General features: G+C 48.9%; 9 protein-coding genes across 9 annotated transcripts; 6 read left to right on the top strand and 3 right to left on the bottom strand.

The window, feature by feature from the left end:
* Window positions 1-1376: 1376 nt before the first annotated feature.
* Window positions 1377-2400, top strand: J056_003016 (uncharacterized protein; the record flags this gene model as incomplete). Its single annotated transcript, XM_009268320.1, has 3 exons — window positions 1377-1395; window positions 1445-1511; window positions 1560-2400. 3 exons carry the CDS (start codon window positions 1377-1379, stop codon window positions 2398-2400), a joined length of 927 nt encoding a protein of 308 aa, XP_009266595.1.
* A 119-nt stretch (window positions 2401-2519) lies between these two features.
* On the top strand, window positions 2520-4400 carry J056_003015 (tRNA (guanine(26)-N(2))-dimethyltransferase; the record flags this gene model as incomplete). Its single annotated transcript, XM_009268319.1, has 4 exons — window positions 2520-3230; window positions 3289-3845; window positions 3894-4079; window positions 4124-4400. The coding sequence occupies 4 exons, from the start codon at window positions 2520-2522 to the stop codon at window positions 4398-4400; spliced, it is 1731 nt and encodes a 576-aa protein (XP_009266594.1).
* Window positions 4401-4711: 311 nt separating this feature from the next.
* Window positions 4712-7485, top strand: J056_003014 (Catalase-1; the record flags this gene model as incomplete). The annotated part of the gene is made up of 6 exons (XM_009268318.1): window positions 4712-4752; window positions 5120-5349; window positions 5393-5616; window positions 5690-5818; window positions 5863-6312; window positions 6358-7485. 6 exons carry the CDS (start codon window positions 4712-4714, stop codon window positions 7483-7485), a joined length of 2202 nt encoding a protein of 733 aa, XP_009266593.1.
* Window positions 7486-8980: 1495 nt separating this feature from the next.
* On the bottom strand, window positions 8981-10459 carry J056_003013 (Protein disulfide-isomerase; the record flags this gene model as incomplete). Its single annotated transcript, XM_009268317.1, has 1 exon — window positions 8981-10459. The coding sequence occupies one exon, from the start codon at window positions 10457-10459 to the stop codon at window positions 8981-8983; it is 1479 nt and encodes a 492-aa protein (XP_009266592.1).
* A 105-nt stretch (window positions 10460-10564) lies between these two features.
* On the bottom strand, window positions 10565-12082 carry J056_003012 (WAS/WASL-interacting protein family member 3; the record flags this gene model as incomplete). Its single annotated transcript, XM_009268316.1, has 3 exons — window positions 10565-10973; window positions 11022-11763; window positions 11809-12082. 3 exons carry the CDS (start codon window positions 12080-12082, stop codon window positions 10565-10567), a joined length of 1425 nt encoding a protein of 474 aa, XP_009266591.1.
* Window positions 12083-12230: 148 nt separating this feature from the next.
* On the bottom strand, window positions 12231-13322 carry J056_003011 (THO complex subunit 3; the record flags this gene model as incomplete). The annotated part of the gene is made up of 2 exons (XM_009268315.1): window positions 12231-13217; window positions 13272-13322. 2 exons carry the CDS (start codon window positions 13320-13322, stop codon window positions 12231-12233), a joined length of 1038 nt encoding a protein of 345 aa, XP_009266590.1.
* A 54-nt stretch (window positions 13323-13376) lies between these two features.
* J056_003010 (Protein CSN12-like protein) lies at window positions 13377-14723 on the top strand (the record flags this gene model as incomplete). Its single annotated transcript, XM_009268314.1, has 3 exons — window positions 13377-14069; window positions 14114-14175; window positions 14225-14723. 3 exons carry the CDS (start codon window positions 13377-13379, stop codon window positions 14721-14723), a joined length of 1254 nt encoding a protein of 417 aa, XP_009266589.1.
* Window positions 14724-14900: 177 nt separating this feature from the next.
* J056_003009 (uncharacterized protein) lies at window positions 14901-17088 on the top strand (the record flags this gene model as incomplete). The annotated part of the gene is made up of 4 exons (XM_009268313.1): window positions 14901-16565; window positions 16627-16748; window positions 16796-16978; window positions 17034-17088. The coding sequence occupies 4 exons, from the start codon at window positions 14901-14903 to the stop codon at window positions 17086-17088; spliced, it is 2025 nt and encodes a 674-aa protein (XP_009266588.1).
* Window positions 17089-17611: 523 nt separating this feature from the next.
* Window positions 17612-18061, top strand: J056_003008 (Fruiting body protein SC1; the record flags this gene model as incomplete). The annotated part of the gene is made up of 4 exons (XM_009268312.1): window positions 17612-17711; window positions 17756-17884; window positions 17929-17991; window positions 18036-18061. The coding sequence occupies 4 exons, from the start codon at window positions 17612-17614 to the stop codon at window positions 18059-18061; spliced, it is 318 nt and encodes a 105-aa protein (XP_009266587.1).
* Window positions 18062-18455: the final 394 nt, after the last annotated feature.

Here is an 18455-nt window from a genome sequence, read left to right as displayed (position 1 = left end):
TTTATACCTTGCTTTTTCTTGTATTTGTCTTGGATTTATGATTTAATATTTCTATCTCTTCTGAGGAGTTCTAAGGAAGGATGATAGTCATGGGAGCTTAATTGATAACCGCTTTCCTGACCAACTACTCACTCGTCCAGATTATTTTTTCTCTCGATTTCTTACATCCTCACACCCCACATTCCAACCCAATCAGCTGACCATCAAAACCCCACTCTAGGCAATATGACTGAGGATAACTCGCACACTAAAGTCCAATTTTCCGGCCGACGCACCAACGGCCAGATGGCATCGCAATAGCCTGCGCCGTGATGTTACAAGACTCAACGTAGATACTACAAAGCCCGTCGTCGTTATAGCATCCAATGATTATTACATCTACGCGTCTAATGGGAATGCAGATTTACTGTTTACGTTGAAAGACTTTCTCAAAGCCACCAATTGTCGCGAGTATTGATCAAAGAAAGAATTCATTTTCAAAATCCGCAATCGATCAGCTGCAGTCATTCCGGTTCTCGTCAATCGACTAGAAAGTCTATTGTGGGATGAAGGATTCGATGCATTTGGAGCTCGCAATCGAGATGTGCAAGTGGAAAATAGTGAGAAGTACACGCGAAGAATTGACAAGAGAGGATTTCGGGATTCTCGATGAGGAACAGCGCGAGAAGGAAAATGAGTATTAAGAAGATGTTGTACGCGATTGTCGAAAAGCTCGGCGTTTGTCCGTATGTTTTAGATGAGCCGAGACTCCTTGGGATCAGACCTACTGAAAAAATAGACATCTCGCTAATCTCACTGGTGGGTGATTACTTTTTTTCCTCGGAGCTTGTTGATAAATTTCAGACGAGAGAAGATATGATTGACATCTACAAAAGCATTCCAATCACAATGACAAGATTGTTTAGGGATATTGGCGTGAATTAAAGTGCACAAAGTCAGTATACAGGGCTAGTATAGCCATGTCTGTTGTAGAAAGGTCCATCTGCCAGTTGGAGGAGCAAGAGTGTTTCTCCAAAAGCCATACGAGTATCGCAGTGTTCCTTTCTGGCTCACGAAGGAACTTATCTGCGAGATAGATCATAATGATGTCAAAGGTTTTTCTGATGAGCCAGATAGAACGCGTCCAGGAAACTTTCTCAAGCGTGCATTAAACGTAGTTGATATTATCAGGAAGTACCTTAATTAGATAAGAGCATTTCTATAATAAGTTTCATACCATGTATTTTCTTGTCTTGACGGGGTGTTGAAGGGGTTTGAAGGTATTAACTGTAATAATATCTACTATTTAAATATGAAATATACTAATTTTCAATAAAGTCCCAGATAACCTTCTTGCATCTTACACTCTGACGATGATTATGATTCCAATGACGAGAATGGCGCTGAGGAGGGGCAGTAAGTGGTAATACTAATCAATTTGATATTTCTAAGCACGTTTCCCAAGCCACGCTCACTCGGTCACTAAGCACTACTAGATGTACGAATGTACTCAACAAATTCGATTTTCCAGCGTGAGGAAGCAACTATAGTCTATATGCCAATTTAACAGCATTTCTCAGTATGTCTCCTACTATGACTGAAGGTGGTATCGCTGGTTGGAAGATTAAAGCAGGCGACAAATTCAGCGCAGGCGACGTTTTGTTGGAAATCGAAACTGATAAGGCCACCATCGACGTCGAAGCCCAGGATGACGGGGTTCTCGCAAAGATCATTCTCAACGACGGCGCAAAAGGTATTCCTGTTGGTGCTCCGATCGCTGTGCTCGGTGAGGAAGGCGATGATATCTCAGCCGCGGACGCCGTGGCAGAGAGTGCAAAAAGTTCTCAGGGAGAGTCAGAAGGTGCAAAGCAAGACTCAACACCACAACCAACCCCAGAACCGGCACAAAGCACACCCGAACCTACACCTAAAGACACCCACGTAGAATCCACCAAACCATTATTCCCTTCTGTCTCACGTCTCTTGATCGACAATGGTATATCAGACCCAAGCGCTATCCAGGGCACCGGCAGACACGGTATGCTTACGCGTGGTGATATTCTGTCTCATTTGGGTAAGATTGACAACCCACGCGGCTCAATGAAGCAGGTTGCCGACAAGCAGGCCAAGGAAGCTGCTGAATTCAAGCCATTTGAAGGCCTGTCTGAGAAGAAGGATGGTAAGAAAGATAGCAAAGATGACAAGCCACTCGACTATGTTTCGATCCGTAGCATAATCACAGCTGGCTTGTCTAAGGGAGCTGCTAAGAAGGGTGTGGAGAAGAAGAAAGAGCAATTGCCCTCATTTGACGACGTTATCGCACCATACCTCACACCTAACCCCAAACCAAACGAAAAAGTACAAGAAAGACCATTCGCTGGCACAAAGAAGAGCGCGGATTACTTGGAAGGGTTGTATTAGAATAGATTTGTTGATTTTTTTAGTTTCTATCGTGTCCTCGTTGTCTTCTCGCTACCAAGTAGTGCATGCTGAGTAGGAGCAGCTGCTGTGTAAATAGGTCTATCAGTAAAGCCCGTATAATGTCCACAACTCCCACTCAACCCGCTCTTCCTGAAAATCACAAACTCACAAGCGAAAATACAGCCCAAATACTGATCCCAATTACCGAGAAGAGCGACAACAAGGCATTCATTAATCCCATACAGGAGTTTAATAGGGACCTGTCTGTAGCCGCTATCAAAGTTTGGTCCGAGATCGTTCGCGACGAGAAGTCTGCCAAGTTCAAGCAGAGGCTGGAGAAGAACAGCAACCGTAACAGTACCGGTAACAGCACCGGAAAGCGGAGAGAGCCTATCGAAAACCCAGACTGGGTGCACAATTTCAGCATTCTCGACGCTCTCTCAGCTACCGGCTTGCGAGCCATCCGATACGCCAAAGAGATCCCCAACGCCAACCGCATCTACGCTAACGACTTTTCTCCCGACGCCGTCGCTGCCATCCGCCAAAACGTCGCGTACAACCAGCTACAAGGGCGGGTAAACGTGACGGAAGGCGATGCGAGTGCGCTCATGTACCAGCACCGCAGCAAGGCGCAATTCGACGTCATTGACCTGGATCCATACGGTACAGCAGCCCCGTTCATTGATGCAGCTGTGCAGTCGCTTAGCAGTGGGGGTCTTCTCTGCATCACCTGCACCGACACTGCCGTCATGGCCGGCACCAACTACCCGGAGAAGTGTTTCTCCAACTACGGCGGCACGCCTGTACGCGCCGAGTACACCCACGAGGCGGTGAGTGAGGCGCATGGTGGTGGGATGCTCACTCAAACTCACACTCACACACTCGCAGGCACTCCGTCTCATCCTCAACTCCATCTCCCAGTCGGCATCGCGGTACGGGCGCTACATCGAGCCCATGATGTCGCTCTCCATCGACTTTTATGTGCGCATGTGGGTGCGCATCCACGACGGCTCTGCCGAGACCAAAAAGGCGTTTAGTAAAACGGGGAGTGTGCATGTTTGCTCTTTCTGCCGCGCGCACACCATCCAGCCTTTTGGGAGGGTAGTGGAGAAAGTGAGCGGGAAGGGAAATGTCTCGAGCAAGTTCCAGGCAGCGCAGAGCGTGGGTGTAGGCTCGGGTGTGGATGCGAGTGGGCGATGCAGCGAGTGTCACGCGCACTGTCACACTAACGGCCCCATGTGGATCGACAAGCTGCACAACAAAGCCTTTACGCAGCGCCTCTTGCAGCACGTCACGCAGGCGCAGGAGGGCACCTACGGTACGGCTACGCGTATGAAGGGGATGGTGAGCACAGCGCACGACGAGCTCGACGAGCCGTTCTACTTCACCACAGACAGCGTCGCGAGCGCTATGAAGCTGACGGCGCCCTCTATGGTGACTGTTGGGTACATTTTGGTTTGCTAGAAAGGACTGATTGTCTCACCCCCTTACAGGTCCGGCCTCGTTAACGCGGGGTACGCCGTCTCACGCTCGCACGCCCTCCCCGGGTCCATCAAGACAGATGCACCTGTTAGCGCCGTGCATGACATGATGCGCAAGTGGATGCTGTCCCATCCCGTCAAGCTGGAAAACGTCAAGGAGGGCTCGCCTACAAGACACTTGCTCACCAAGGAGCCGCGGTAGGGTGAGCTTTTGCGCGTGATCTGCTCTGATACACTCACAGCATCGACGCTGATCTCACCCATAACCAGAAAGTCGTCGATCTGTTCAACTCCAAGGAGAAAATCAGACGGTATCAGGCCAACCCGGCGAACTGGGGTCCATTGGCAAGGCCGGCAAGGGGTGACAAGATTGAGAAGCAAGGGGAGAAAGATGAAAAAGTGGAAGACAAGCACGAAAATACAGGAGACGAGCGCAAGAATGTAGGAGATAAGCGCTCGCAGGAGCATTTGCAGGATCGCACAGACATTACTCACACTAAGAAAGCTAAAGTAGGCTAAATAGACGTGTAATTTGATATTTACAGCTGTATGAAAAAATTGCGCGTACTTGATGTGAAGAGATATCAGGGCTACTTGCGTTATTTTAATGTGCTATACGATTTTAGTAATCAAGAATGCTTATAAATCTCGCTGTTTTTCTGATCTGCCTGAATCTGGGTAATCTGGTTAAACTGGCTAAACGTTTGGGCGAGCGGGTAGCTTCAGATTGGAGATTTGCGTGGCATAGTGACTAAGGCCAAAAAAGCCCGCAATCCATTCACCACCCAAACCTCTCACATCACTTAGAGTACAATCTGACGTTCATTACCATGAGAAAATTCTCCATTTGTTTTGTGAGAGGAGATGCTAGGTCTGTTTGCACCTATTAATGTAGTGCGTAGAGCAAACAAGCACATATCGATAAAAATCTGGCTGATTTTCTGTTCTGCCTGAAATTGGTTAATCTGGATAAACCGGCTAAATGTTCCAGCGAACGGATTGCCACAGATGCGAGTGGCGTGCAAGACTGCGACTTACTGAGCACGCTAGACATGCTGTATACGCTTTCCACCTCCACGCCCCTCAAAGCGACTTGCTGATCACTCATCGCACCCAGTTGACGTCATGATTTCTTGCACCAATAAATTTCGCCGATTTGTCATGACTTCTTCTCCAACTACGAATAATAATGTGGGTAATGTGCAAACGTATCGCCCTATCTAATAACTTTCCTGCAGGTCCGTATACGATTCCGACAAACCCGTCAACGCAAACTCGAAGGCCGAGCAACTCGCCACCGCCACCAGGGACATCCCTACGGAGGGAGATGCCTTCCACCGCACCACCTTCGGCGCCAAGGCTGATAATGTTGAAGTCGGCATGAAGGCCGGCCGCAGAGGCCCTTACCTTCTCAGCGATCCTATCATGCGCGATAAGGTCTCGCACTTTGACCACGAGAGAATCCCAGGTGCGTTCCGAGCATTTGGTTTTTCTGACTGACGTCATCTCAGAGCGTGTCGTTCATGCCCGCGGTGACGCTGCACATGGATTCTTCAAATTGCACACCAGCTTGGAAGATGTTACGCACGCTAAGGTCCTTAATGACACAGAAAGTGAAACTCCTATGTTCGTGCGCTTTTCAACCGTTCTCGGAAGCTCCGGTGCAGCTGAGACAGCAAGGGAAGTAAGAGGTTTCGCGAGCCGCTTTTACACAGAAGAAGGAAATTGGGATGTTGTCGGTAACTCACTTGCACCGTTTTTCGGAAGTTTAAACCACGTTTTGAGATTGTTTACTTACAAACCAACAGGTACAAGATGGTATGAAGTTTCCTGACCTAATCCACGCTGCTAAACCTGAACCTCGTACTGGCATTCCGCAAGCACAGACGGCACATGACAACTTTTGGGACTTTATTTCCCTCAGCGAAGAGTCTACTGTGAGTTAAGAAGATTTTATCGAGATATACTCACACAATATCAGCACATGGCTTCCTGGGCGTTATCCGATGCGACGATTCCCCGCTCTTACCGTATGATTCAAGGATTTGGTGTAAACACCTTTGTCTTTGTCAATAAGGAAGGCAAGCGCACTTTCGTAAAGTTCCACTGGAAGCCTCATCTTGGACACCACTCATTGTGCTGGGATGAGGCTCTCAAGCTCGGCGGCCAGGACCCTGATTTCCTCCGCCGCGATCTCTATATGTTCATTGACGCGGGCATCTACCCCAAGTACGAGTTTGGTGTACAGCTCGTTCCTGAGGAGGACGAAGACAAATTCTCATTTGACTTGCTTGACTGCACAAAAATAATCCCTGAAGAGGAAGTGCCAATTAAATGGGTAGGAACAATGACGTTGAACAGAACAGTCACAGATCAGTTTGCGGAGAACGAACAAGTGGCTTTCTGTACCAACAACATTGTACCAGGCATCGTAGGTTTTGGAAGACATTTCCTGAAAAATGTTGACACTTAACAGGATTACTCGGATGACCCAATGCTTCAAGTCCGTAACTTCAGTTACTTCGACACACAGATTTCTAGACTTGGTGGCATTAACTTTTCCCAAATACCGATCAATCAGCCAATTCCTCAGGCGTGTCCATTTATGAACACTCTCAGAGACGGTTCATCAAGCAAAGTTATCCCTAGTGGACCAAACTACTATCCTAACAGATTCAACAACAACCCTGGTCCGGCATCTGTTGCTCAGGGTGGTCTCCACCATCCACCATACAAGGTTGGAGGTGTACGTGAGAGAAATCTGGGCCCTAAGTTCTTCGAATATTATGATCAAGCCACTCTCCACTACAATTCATTATCTGACGTCGAAAAGAACAACTACGTTAACACGGCAGCTTTCGAAATTGGTAGATGTGATGACAGAGGTGTTCAAGAGCGTATGATGGAGCGTTTCAAGCACATTGATTATGACCTCGCCAAGAGTATCGCCAGCAACTTCGGCATTGACGTCGGTCAGCCAGTAAAGAAGAACCATGGCAGAAAGACTGACGGCTCCAATCCAATCAGTATGCTCTCCAAGAACAACACATTCAAGGCTGAGGGAAGATTGATTGCGATGATTGCACCAGATGGCTTCGACTATCAACAAGCAGTCGCTGTTCAGAAAGCCTTTTCTTCTTTAGGTAATATTGTAGCAGTGATCGGAACAAGAAAGGGACCAACTTATGGCAAGAACGGCGAGCAGCTCGACACTCAATTCACATTTGAGTTAGCCAGATCAACATACTTCGACAGCTTGATTTTCTTAGACGGCAACGATACATACCAGAAGACTTTGCAAATGGGCAGACCAAAGCACTGGTGCATTGAAGCTTATGCACACTACAAGCCGCTGGCTGTTGTAGGCAGCAGCGCTGAATGGGCATCCAAGCTCATCCCAATCACGAACAAGATCGAAGATAGCAAGAGCTTCTCAGTACAAGATGGCGTTGTCGTCGCGCCTAACCTCACAAACCAAGACACTGGTTTGCTTGAGAAATTAACACACGGTGCTTACGACGCCGCCACTTTCGCAGGTGCTTACGCGCAAGCTATAGCTGGTCACCGTTACTGGCGCAGAGACAACTCTACATTGGCTTACTAGATAGGCGCTATCGTCGCTTTTCAATTTGTATTCTTTTTACGATAATTTATATGTCTCACTTTTGCTTTTTGCGGAGACTGCGTTGGCCGCTCTAAAGAGTTTTCAGCCTATTAAATTGATGTTTACAAAGGGAGATCTCGAGTAGTTCTGTTACCGAAAATCACACATTTTAGTAGTAAGATCTCACAACGACTGTGGAGTACATCTGCTATATCCCTCGCCAGCCATATAATCAGACAATCTTTAGATATCTGTCAATCAATTCCTTGTTCTGGAGTTAGAGTGCGGGTGGGATTGAGATTAGTAGATGCGACAATGGTGGTGTTCACTAGCATAAAAAAAAAGGTTCAAGCGCATTGACTACGATTTCGAAGAGCATCGTCAGAAACTTATTAAACAACACCTTTTCAAAAGTACACAGCTGCAACTTCAAGAAAAAAAACATTAGTATCGTGTACTGTAGATGAAAAACAAACTGTAAAACATTTGAAAGAAATTCAGCTAATCAAGTATGTATATAGAATCATTTTGCTAATTTAATTAGATGGCCTAGTTGCGCTGTTCTTCGCGATCCCATTTGCTCGAGTTTTCTCTCGTCTTCATTGCGTAGCCTCGATAATTTCCCTGTGAGTTGTCAAAAAGTGGCACATCTGAGACAGCAGGCTACTTACAGTAAATTGAGGTTTCCTGAAAGCTACTCAAGCTTGGTGGCCAGGAACCTGATTTCCTTCGCCGTGAACCTTTTATCTTCATTGACGCGTGCATCTATCCCAAGTACGAGCTAAAATCATAACACAGGCAGCCATCTTTGTGTAAACCTAGAAAGCTTAGAAATTGAGCAACGCTGTCTGGTCAGATCTCGGAACTCAAGAGATGCGTCGATGTGAAAGGCAGAGGCGGCTCATAAACGCAATCATTCCGAGTCGCAAAGTCGGATGTAAATGTTGCAAGTAGCCAAAATCCCTTTAATGACTCGCTCTGCAGCTCTAAGAGATGAGATACTGACGCATGGAACTTTAAGCCCAGAGGTTTAAGAAGCCAAGCAAAGATATCTCTATGAGCTTCAATAATCTTTGATATCTCATGTCGTTTTCTCTTTGTCGTTTTATGGGTATATCAATTGGGGGGATAATCGCTAATGTCTATCTCAACGTGAACCAGGACCTTAATTTGTTAGGACCCAAAGTTTTGTTTAAAGGTAATAGTACACCAGCAGATGATGAAGCAGGTACACTACTGACGGAAAAGTGAAACATAGGTTATCTGTCGCAAGATGATGTCACAATTGCAAGATTGACGAGTTCAAGACTAACTAGGTTATTAATGATATATTATACGCTACCTTGTTTCTTTTCAGCTATCATAAGTGACTTGAAAAGAGAGACAAACTTTTGCTAACTACTACCTAGATACACACCAAATGTAGCACGTTTACGCTCATAAAATCAAATCAAGGGAATAATGAATAGTTAATCTAAAGTACAACGTGGTGCGGCTAGAGCTCGTCCTTCTTGTGTTCATTGTGAGGGGCCTCTTTGTCACCATCGGTTGCTGACTTAGTACCTCTGTTATCTTTGATGAATTCGCGGAGGGATTCAGGAGATCTATCACCTTCGTAATCGATCCATTCTTTAGTGCCAGCAGGCTGGAGTTTGAGAGTAGGGAAGGAGGAGATGGAGAATTTAGTTGAGGGAGGGATGTCGTTAGCAGTGGCGTCCATTTTGGCGATGGTGAGAGAGGAGTCATTCTCGTAGCTCTGCGCAAGTGCCTCCCACTCAGGCGCGAGACGCTTGCAGTGACCACACCAAGGGGCATAGAACTCAACAAAGACGTCTTTTTCGTTGTTGTAGACAATTTCATCGAATTGATCAGCGACAAGGGTGATGGCTGAGTCAGTTTGTTCAGCTGGGATGGCTTCTGATTTAACGGAAGGTTCTACCTTGCCGTTGGAAAAGTCCTTGACGAATTGAGCGACATTCTTCTTAGAGACGGGTTTGGTGATGTCCATAGGATATTTGTGACCGGCCTGGAGATCTTGGATGACGAAGCCAGGCCATTCGTCCTTGATAAGGTTGAGGGCCTTTCCGTGCTCAACAAACTTGACACCGTCAATCCAGACGAAGCTAATTTTGCCCTTGTATTCCTCTGCAATTGGCTTTAACTCATCAACGTGCTGAGCTAACTTAGGGTCTTCAGGGTTCTCGAAGATGTAAGCGAGAGGGAGACCAGAGGTAGCGTAGCGGGAGAAGTTTTCAGGGCCAATTTCATCAATGAGGGGAATAGAGTTGATGTTAATAGTTTCGGTGAGGGAGTTTTCATCTAAAGATTTAGTGTTTACGTCATTACGACCTTCATCGAAGGACTTGTAAATGACGATGGAAGGACCAGAGACACCAGCTGACTTTGCAACAGATGAGTCATCAGATTCACCAAAGAGGTAGTTATCGCGAAGGTTAGTGGCGGTGGAGTGGAATGTCTTGTATAAGTCAGTGTTTGGTTTGAGGTTGTAAGCCATGATGACGACTTTATCGGATTGTTTAAAATCGTCGTGGTTTGAAGGGGTAACTTGAGAAACAGGTGGAAGTGATTGTTTAGTCATGTAGCTGACGATACCTTCAGACTTTCTAGTTCCACCGTAAGGCGATGCAAGACCTTTTCTGAATACTTTGAGTGTTGGATAGCCGCCTACATCGTTCTCAGAGCAGACTTGAGCCTCCTCAACGCAATCAACCTTTGCGAGGCTGATATCCTTGGATTTGAGTTGACCAGCTGCCTCCTCGTATTGTGGAGCAAGAGCCTTGCAATGGCCACACCATGGAGCATAGAACTCGACAAGCATGAGATCAGCAGGCTTGACAACATGATCAAAGTTGTCTTTTGTGAGTTGGAGTACGTTGCTGTTTCCATCTGTGGCACCTGCAACGCCTGCAAATACCGCTAATAATCCTGCTACGACTGATATTTTCAATTTCATTGTGTGCTGTCGATGACTGTGTGGGTTCAAGAATGCGTTGGAGATACGTGTACGTGTCAATGGAAATATAAAAAATAAAAATGTATTTTAGATTTATATTTTTGTTCATTCCAACTGCCTTAAATCAAAGTTGGTTGCCTTGTTTCTGCCACTCGGATACGTCAATGATGTCTTTAAATACTCCCGGGGTGGTGGTATATCCAAATAACTTGTAAACGAGTATTCACCGAGGCTATCTGGTGGTGTTTTGCTATCACTAATCTCTTGTGTTCCTTCTGGCTTATTCACGTTGCGTATTGTGGCTGATCGTAGAGGTGGTGGTGGTTCAAGTGTTTGATTGGGTATGGAAACAGCACCGATACCCTCCTTTGGTTCAGCTGCTACTATTCGTGATTTTCCGAATTTTCCAGGTTTCCCAGGTGTTCCAAGTGTTCCAGGTGTTCCAGATTTCCCATTGTTGACATTCACATTGGAATTAAATCCGCCTCTTGCCGGTGGTGGTGGTGGTGGTGCCCTGAACATATATCAGTTTGCCCGTTTAAAATACGCCTTCTCTACTCACCGAATCGATGAGCTGGTTGTTGGTCTGGGTGGTGGTGGCGGTGGTGGTTGTCTGTTATTGTTATTACTAATCCCACTGCCAATTCCCAGTCCACCTCTTTCTCCCCCTCTAGCCGGTGGTGGTGGTGGTTTCGAAACCAAATTTGCACCTCTCGATGGTAGACTTGGCGGTGCTTTTCGCTGTGGGGCTGGAGGTGGTGATGGTCTATTAGGTGGTTGAGGTGGTTGGGGTATTGAACGTGGTGCTGGTGCTGGTGCTGTTGCTGTTGCTGTTGCTGTTGCTGTTGCTGGTCCTGGTGGTAGTACGCGTGGTGGTTGAGAAGGTGCTTGAGTTGCTGGTGCTTGAGTTGCTGGTAATTGAGTTGCTGGTAATTGAGGTGTCACTGCAGCCACCGCCGCTGCTGCTGCTGCCATACTCCCACTCGCACCCGCACCAGGCTTTGGTTTGGGTTTTGGTGGAGGTGGCTTCTTACCAGCTGCACCAGCTGGATTAACTGGTGGGACTGGCGGAGGGGGCCGAGAGGTTGTTTGTGTTGTGGGCGTTGGCATGGGCGCAGGTACTGGCGGGGCTGCGGGAATACCTCGAGCTGGTGCTGGAGGTGGTGGTGGTGGTGTAGCCCTAGCCGGCGGGGCTGCTGGTGGTCTCGGTGGCATACCTCTGTTTGGTGGTGCTGGTGGTGTTGCTGGTGTTGTGGCTGCTGGTGCCTTGGGTATCGACGGTGGCTTAGCTAGGCTTGCTTTGTCTATGTAGTCGCGTTAGAAATACCCAAGCACTGCGCCAGACTCACTTATTCCTGCAACGCCCTTTCCACCCGCTGGACGCAGCTTGGGCATTCCAACGCCTGCGAATATCCCACCGAGTTGCGGGGCCGTTGATGTGTCTGCGGGGTTTGCTTGTTTGGTGGTGGTGTTGGTGCTGCCGCTGCCACTGCCACCACTGCCACCACCGCCGCCTCCCTCACCGACCACTCCCCCGCCCACCGATGGCCCTGATCTGTCATTCGTCTGCGACTTCTTCAGCTTTTTCCCGCCTTGGATTTGTGAAAGCAGCGCATTGTCCATGGTTGTGCGGGTGAAAGGTGTTATACCGCGAATACAAACTTGTTATCACGCCTTTTGTGGTTTACACAGCACACACATACACCTCAGCTATACAAGTACATTGTTTATCCATCCTACAATAGCTGCGCAGACGCAAATTTTCACAACCTCAAACACCCGGCCTGCCTACGCCCTTTCCCCACACACGTACAGACGAGGATATGTTGGTAAGACCAGGATCGCGGGAGTGTTCCTCCCTGCTGATATCCTCGCTCGCGTAAGCCAGCAGGAACTTATTCGGATGCCATGCCACCGCCTTGCTCTTGGCGGCAGTGTTGAAGGAGTGCAGCACCTCGCCCGTGTGTATACTCGCAATAACCACGTTCCTGTCGTCTGTCCCTATAGCCACGCACTCGGAATTGCTGTTCGCGCTGATCGACCGCACGAGTCCGTCTAGATTGTTGATCGTGCCTCTAGAAACCCACTCGTCCACATCCCATACGTGCACCACTGCATCCCCCCCGCCCGTGAGCAAATGACGACGATCGCGGGTGAACTCGAGCGTTGTAGCGTCCGATGTGTGCGCTTGGCATGTGTATTCAGGTTCAAAAGACGGGTAGAGGTGTGTATGAAAGGTACCATCACCGCAACAGACAGCGAAGAGCTGGCCATCCGCCGACCACTTGAAATCGTGATTGATCCGTTGATTGTCCGAGTGTCTCTCCAGTGTCTGCATCGGGGCAGCTGAGCTAGCGAGGTCGAAGAAATCCACCGTTTCGGCGCCCGCCGCCACTGTATTCCCAGAAGGGTGGTAGGCGACGTTATAAGCTGGTGCGGGCAGCTGGAGGGTGTGTGTGGGTGCGCGCGCGCGTATGTCCCAGCACCGCAGCGTGCGGTCGAGCGAAACGGTCGAAAGGAGGTTCGAATCGAGCGGGTGCCATGCGAGTTGCGTCACCTTGTCGCTGTGCCCTACCATCGCACTGGCTAGTTTGGCATCCGGGCGCACACTGTCGAGTGCCTTCTCGGGCCAGATTCGTAGCGTTTTGTCGGCCGACACACTGCCCAAGCGTCGTCCATCGACACTCCAGCTCACGCTGTTTACGCGGTCCTTGTGCGCTCGCGCACTGGCTCCTCCCCACGCCTTAAAGTCCGGTGTCTGCAAACACGCAGGTGAGCGGTGCTCTGCGGATACTACACGCTAACCACCCACTGATATTCCCCGCGATTGGAACTGCACGGCGTATGGCAGCTGTGTGTTCATCCTGCTCGCTGTAGCTGCTCGTGGTGGTTGCGGTGTACTCCCTCTCGAACGACCATGAGCACAGAAATTATTAATTTCCAGGAAGCTGTCAAGGAAAGCAGACGGCGCAGCGACGCAGACTCACTCGCCCATCTCTTCTCCGCCGTCGATCTCCCGAATCGGGCGTATCTGGCCAACGCGGTTGATCGACTGGACGGGAGGATGCGCGAGACGCTCACACGCACCCAGCGCAGCCCATTCGACGCCATGTGCGTGTACCACGCTTTCGCTGTGCATGCACGCTACAACCAACACCACACACTCGCGTTCCAGCACCAGCACACACTCGCGCAGGAGTTTATCCGCTTCTTCCAGCCCCACGGTAGCAGCTTCGACCTCAAGTGTCTCTACACCATCAGCAGGGATCTGCGCACGCTCGCGAGGAGGGCAGACGAGGAATGCACACAGACCCACCGGAAGCCATATGCCCTAGACGAATGTGCTCGCTTCCTCAACAAGGCTTTCACTGCGTGCATACAGCATAAATCCGCTGGGCGTGAATCCAAGCGGTGGGGTGTATACTACGTCATTGGCCTCGTATTCAAAACTTACTTTGAAATAAACGCTCTGTCACTCTGCAAGAACATCCTCAGAGCTGTGGCTGCAATGAAGGACCTCATGCCGCTCCACACTTACCCTAAAGCCCACCAAGTCACTTTCAAATACTACACAGGTGTCTTGGCTTTCCTCGACGACAAATTCGATAAGGTGGGTAGTTCTCAGGTGGTTTTACCCGTCTTACGTGGCTATAGGGTAACGAGGATTTGACATATGCGTTGGAGAGAACGCCTGTGAAATACCACAGGAATCAAGAGTGTGTGTGGGTTTTTTCAGCGATATACACACTCACACATCACACACAGACTCATCCTTACTCACCTCATCCCCTTACGCCTCATGCAGGGTGACCTCCCGTCCCCCCACCTTCTCGGTACCTTCCCCGCCCTGCACACACTCTACCATCCCTTCGTCAACGCGCTGCAGACGGGCAACGTGAAGCAGTTCGATGAGGCTCTGGTGCACGGCGAGCGGAGATTAGTGGAAAGTGGTACCTATGGCGTAGTCGAGAGGGTGCGCGAGGTGTGCCTGCGCGGTCTATTCAAGAAGGTGTGGCTTCTCAACAAGAAAGCTAAAATTATCGATATAGCCTTGTTCAGAATCGCGCTCAGTGTCTCGGGCGTGTACATTGAGACTGCAGAAGTCGAGTGTTTGCTCGCAGGGATGATCTTCAAGGGATACATGAAGGGCTACATCGCACACCAGCAGCAGAAAGTTGTGCTGAGCGATTTCTTAGCAAACAAACCACACCCATTCCCACCCGTCAAGAGCGTCAGACGGGCTATGGTGGAGTTGCCGTTGTAGTTTTTGACATTTCTTACAAAATTTTCATTTCGATATATTCTACAGTAGCGCGGCTGGACAAGCTTTGTGAGACTGTCTATAGGCTTGTTGTGCTTGCTAGTGGCCGCGTTCGCGTTACTGACATCACCTCTGCTTCAGCCCCTTGAACCTTAACCACCAACACCTCGCAGTGCGGAGATGAGCTCATCGAGTTCTGCCGGTAACGGCAACAATTGCAGCAATTACGACAACGATGCCGCTATCGGCTATGGGGAATTCTCCGCTATCTCCACACCGCCCAGCTCACCACCCTCGTTCCTTCAAACCAACTCCAGCCCCAGGAGCACAGCGAAGCGGGATATACTGGCTGGCTACCATAAAATCCTGCAAGCGACACAGAGTGTGATTGATGCTTCCAACTACGACGCACTCGACGACGACGAATTGGAGTGGGTCAAAATGGAGCATGCACACGTCGCGCACAAGGCGCAACTATACTCACAGCGGCTGCAGACGGAGAGTAGCGTAATGAGTGCGTTACAGGCGTTAAGCTCGAGCCTAGGCAGCGGGGGTCTAAACACTGCACAGCACACGGCTCAGCTCACCCAATCCTCCCAAAAAGTAGACAACTTGGAGAAGGTACTCAGTAGACATCGCTCTAGACTCCTTCACCTCCAGAGTCAGCTCCTCCACCACCAGGCCGGCGTTCTAGCACGCTTCATCCAGTCTAAGCAGCTTCTACAGAAACAAAACACCTCGCCTATCCCCCACAGCAGCCATTTTCACGCCAACAATGACCGCGCAAGTCGGTTTGAGAGTGTGGGTGAGAATCAAGGTGAGGATGTGGAGAGTGAGAGTGACATGCATCCACACACGCAAATATCCCACCTCCAAGCTCAACTGGCTGAGGAAAGACATGCCAATGCGGCACTACGGCAGCAACTTGAGCGATCGCACGCCACAGTGATCGAGAAAACGGACCACACGCACACTCTCCAAAGCCGTCTACAAAGCAGTTTGGATGAATTTAGCGCAGTTGTGTCAACACGAGATACGCTAACAGGGGGCGTAGGTGCGCTAGGGGGTGTGCTCGACGCGCATCGCATAACTTACGTTCACGACCCCCATAACCCACTCCACTCACTCTCGTCGGTTACAGCGGCTATTGACGCGGAGTTGGCGCGCGTTAGAAAGGCCGAAGCTCATTGCCACGGTGAATTGGCTAGCTTGCGCGAACAGTGTGCAAACGGTGAGAAACACACTAAGCAGCTTGAAGACACCCTCAAGAGCCAGAGCAGCGATATGGATCACCACTGGAATGCAACGCGAGGCATGGAGAGCGAGTTTAAGCAGCACATTTCCATGCTCGAGCGTCAGCTAGAAATGAGACAGCAAGCGAGCCAGACCTTCTACAAGGACAGCAATGCTTCCTACGAACAGGAGCTGAGGGGGCGGGAGAACGAGAAAACGAAAGTGGAAGACAAAGGCAAGGAAAGACATAGTAGAGGTGCGTCAGCGTCAACGTCAACATCGACATCAACATCAACATCAATACCCGCTGCAATGACCGAAGACAGGCTATCGACGGAGACGTTAGGTCTAGTTGTACGGGGGCTGTGGAATGCCATACCGTCGCCAATCACACAGCGCTCCCCATCGCACCCTCTCATCGTTTCCACTTCTCCCACACTTTCGCAACCTGATATAGAAACTCTCAAGCAGGTTCTTCAACGCTCAAAGGAGCGCCACTCTGACCGTTTCTCGCTGAGCGCGTTCACAGCCCGCGTAAAGACTCTCGTCAGTGATAACCGCCACTTCATCGAACGAATCCTCCTGAATGCTGAGACAGCGAATCTGTACAAGGTGGGTTGAGTTTTCAGTGTATGTGAGATCATTTGACATTCTAACACCACACTCACACCAGAGCAATGCGGAGAAAGCACACAAACTCGCACTTGACTTCAAGATGGCTCTCGAAGCGTACAAGAAGCAGGTGGTCGATTTACAGACCAGTTTGTCACACGCTGCGAAGAAGGACGGGGAGATGTGAGCATATGTGTTTTTGTTACATTCACGTTGACGCAACCCTGCAGTAGGAAAGAGTGCCAAGTTCTGCGCGAAGAACTCACGCAAATGGAGAAGGAGCTCGACGCACAGAGGAAATCAGGGGAAATTGATAGCCTCCGTTTGTCGCTCGCACATAGAGAGGATGATATACAGGCTTTCAAGCAGATGCAGATGGATAAGTCGCTCGGAATGCTCGATGAGCTTAATAGGTGGGCCCTACCTTGTGCGGTAGCCTCCTCACTAACCCAATCCATTCATAAACAGCCTTCAGACTGAAGTTGCTGACTTGCGCCAGAAATTGCGTCAGAAGGGCGATTAGCGGGATGTATTAGGAGAAGAGTGCCTTGGAAGATAAAGTCTAGGAGGGTTTTTAATGCTTTTCAGCGCTTGGCTGCTCGGTTTCTCGCCAACTCGTTTGTCGTATGTCATTTGCCTCACCTCGCCTCGTGCCTTGCCGGACGCAAGCGCACACCTTCACTCGTCGCACGCAAATATACCACTAGTCATGCATATAGATTTACGTTGTACTTTTTCCACTAGACTGCATATTGAGCCGAGTTCCAAGAAAGGTGGGAGTACCGCAGGGAAAAAGACAAGCGATGTCTTGCTTTCGTTGCCAGTGCAAATTTAACAAAATAAACAATACTTTCACTACACAATATCTCTGACATTCCAAGCTCATCTCGCATAAGATCACAACTCCATTCCGAACGTAAATTAGTGCGTACATTTCCGTTAGTGCGCTAGTGTATGTACAACTTTAGTGCAGGAATGCTTCTGCTATAAAGAGCTGCACTACACAATCTCTCTACAACCCCATCTCCAAATTCCCATCTCACACAATGATCGCTCAAACAGTCTTCACCGTTGGTCTCATCGCTGCCGCCTCTGCTGGCTGGGAATCCAAGACCGGCTCATGTAACACTGGCACTATCAGTTGTTGTAAGTATGAGACGTGTAGATTGACACCGTCTCACACTGCTAAGGTGACCTTAACAAGAAGGCTCAATCCAGCACCGGCAAGAACGACGCCCTCATCTCAACTGGCGACATTGCATCTCAAGTTGGTGTTCAATGTGATCAAGTCCCTCTTTTGATCGGCGTAGCAATAGAGGGTTCGTAAAGGTTTCATCACCTTCTCAAATCTAACACACTGCAGACGAGTGCAAGAACACTCCAGTTTGTTGCGAGGACATGGAATCAGACGGCCTCGTTGGTGTTGGTGAGTGGAGAATTTTCACTCTTTTCCCTTCTAACTTGTCACAGGCTGCACTCCATTGTCTATCATCTAAGCGGGGATGTTGGCTCTGTACTCGTTCTACCTCGCCTAATCTAGAACACTTAGCCATGACTTTATTTGTACTTCTATGCATTATTATTGAAGCTTTTAGTTTCTTTTGGTATGTTGCTGGGCGTCATTGCCCCTCAGCTGCTGGTATAAGCTTAGCTTGGTGCACAAACAGTATTGATAGATACGGGTTTAATATCAAGATTAATACATACCTTCAAGCACTATATGATAGCCGGATTATCCCCTTATTTTCACTATCTCGCAAAAGCAAAGTAAATCATTTCCAGATCGAAAATGGCCAATATTGTTGTATAGCGTGAGTATACGTGTCCTTCTCCTCGAAGCACCTTCAAAAGCATCCCTGCCATGATCAAGGTCTATTTTGTATTGCATAA

This window comes from Wallemia ichthyophaga (genome assembly GCF_000400465.1).
Source record: "Wallemia ichthyophaga EXF-994 unplaced genomic scaffold scaffold3, whole genome shotgun sequence".
Taxonomy (NCBI): Eukaryota; Fungi; Basidiomycota; class Wallemiomycetes; order Wallemiales; family Wallemiaceae; genus Wallemia; species Wallemia ichthyophaga.
Note: the sequence above shows the minus strand (reverse complement) of the source record. Positions and strands in the feature narration are given on the sequence as shown.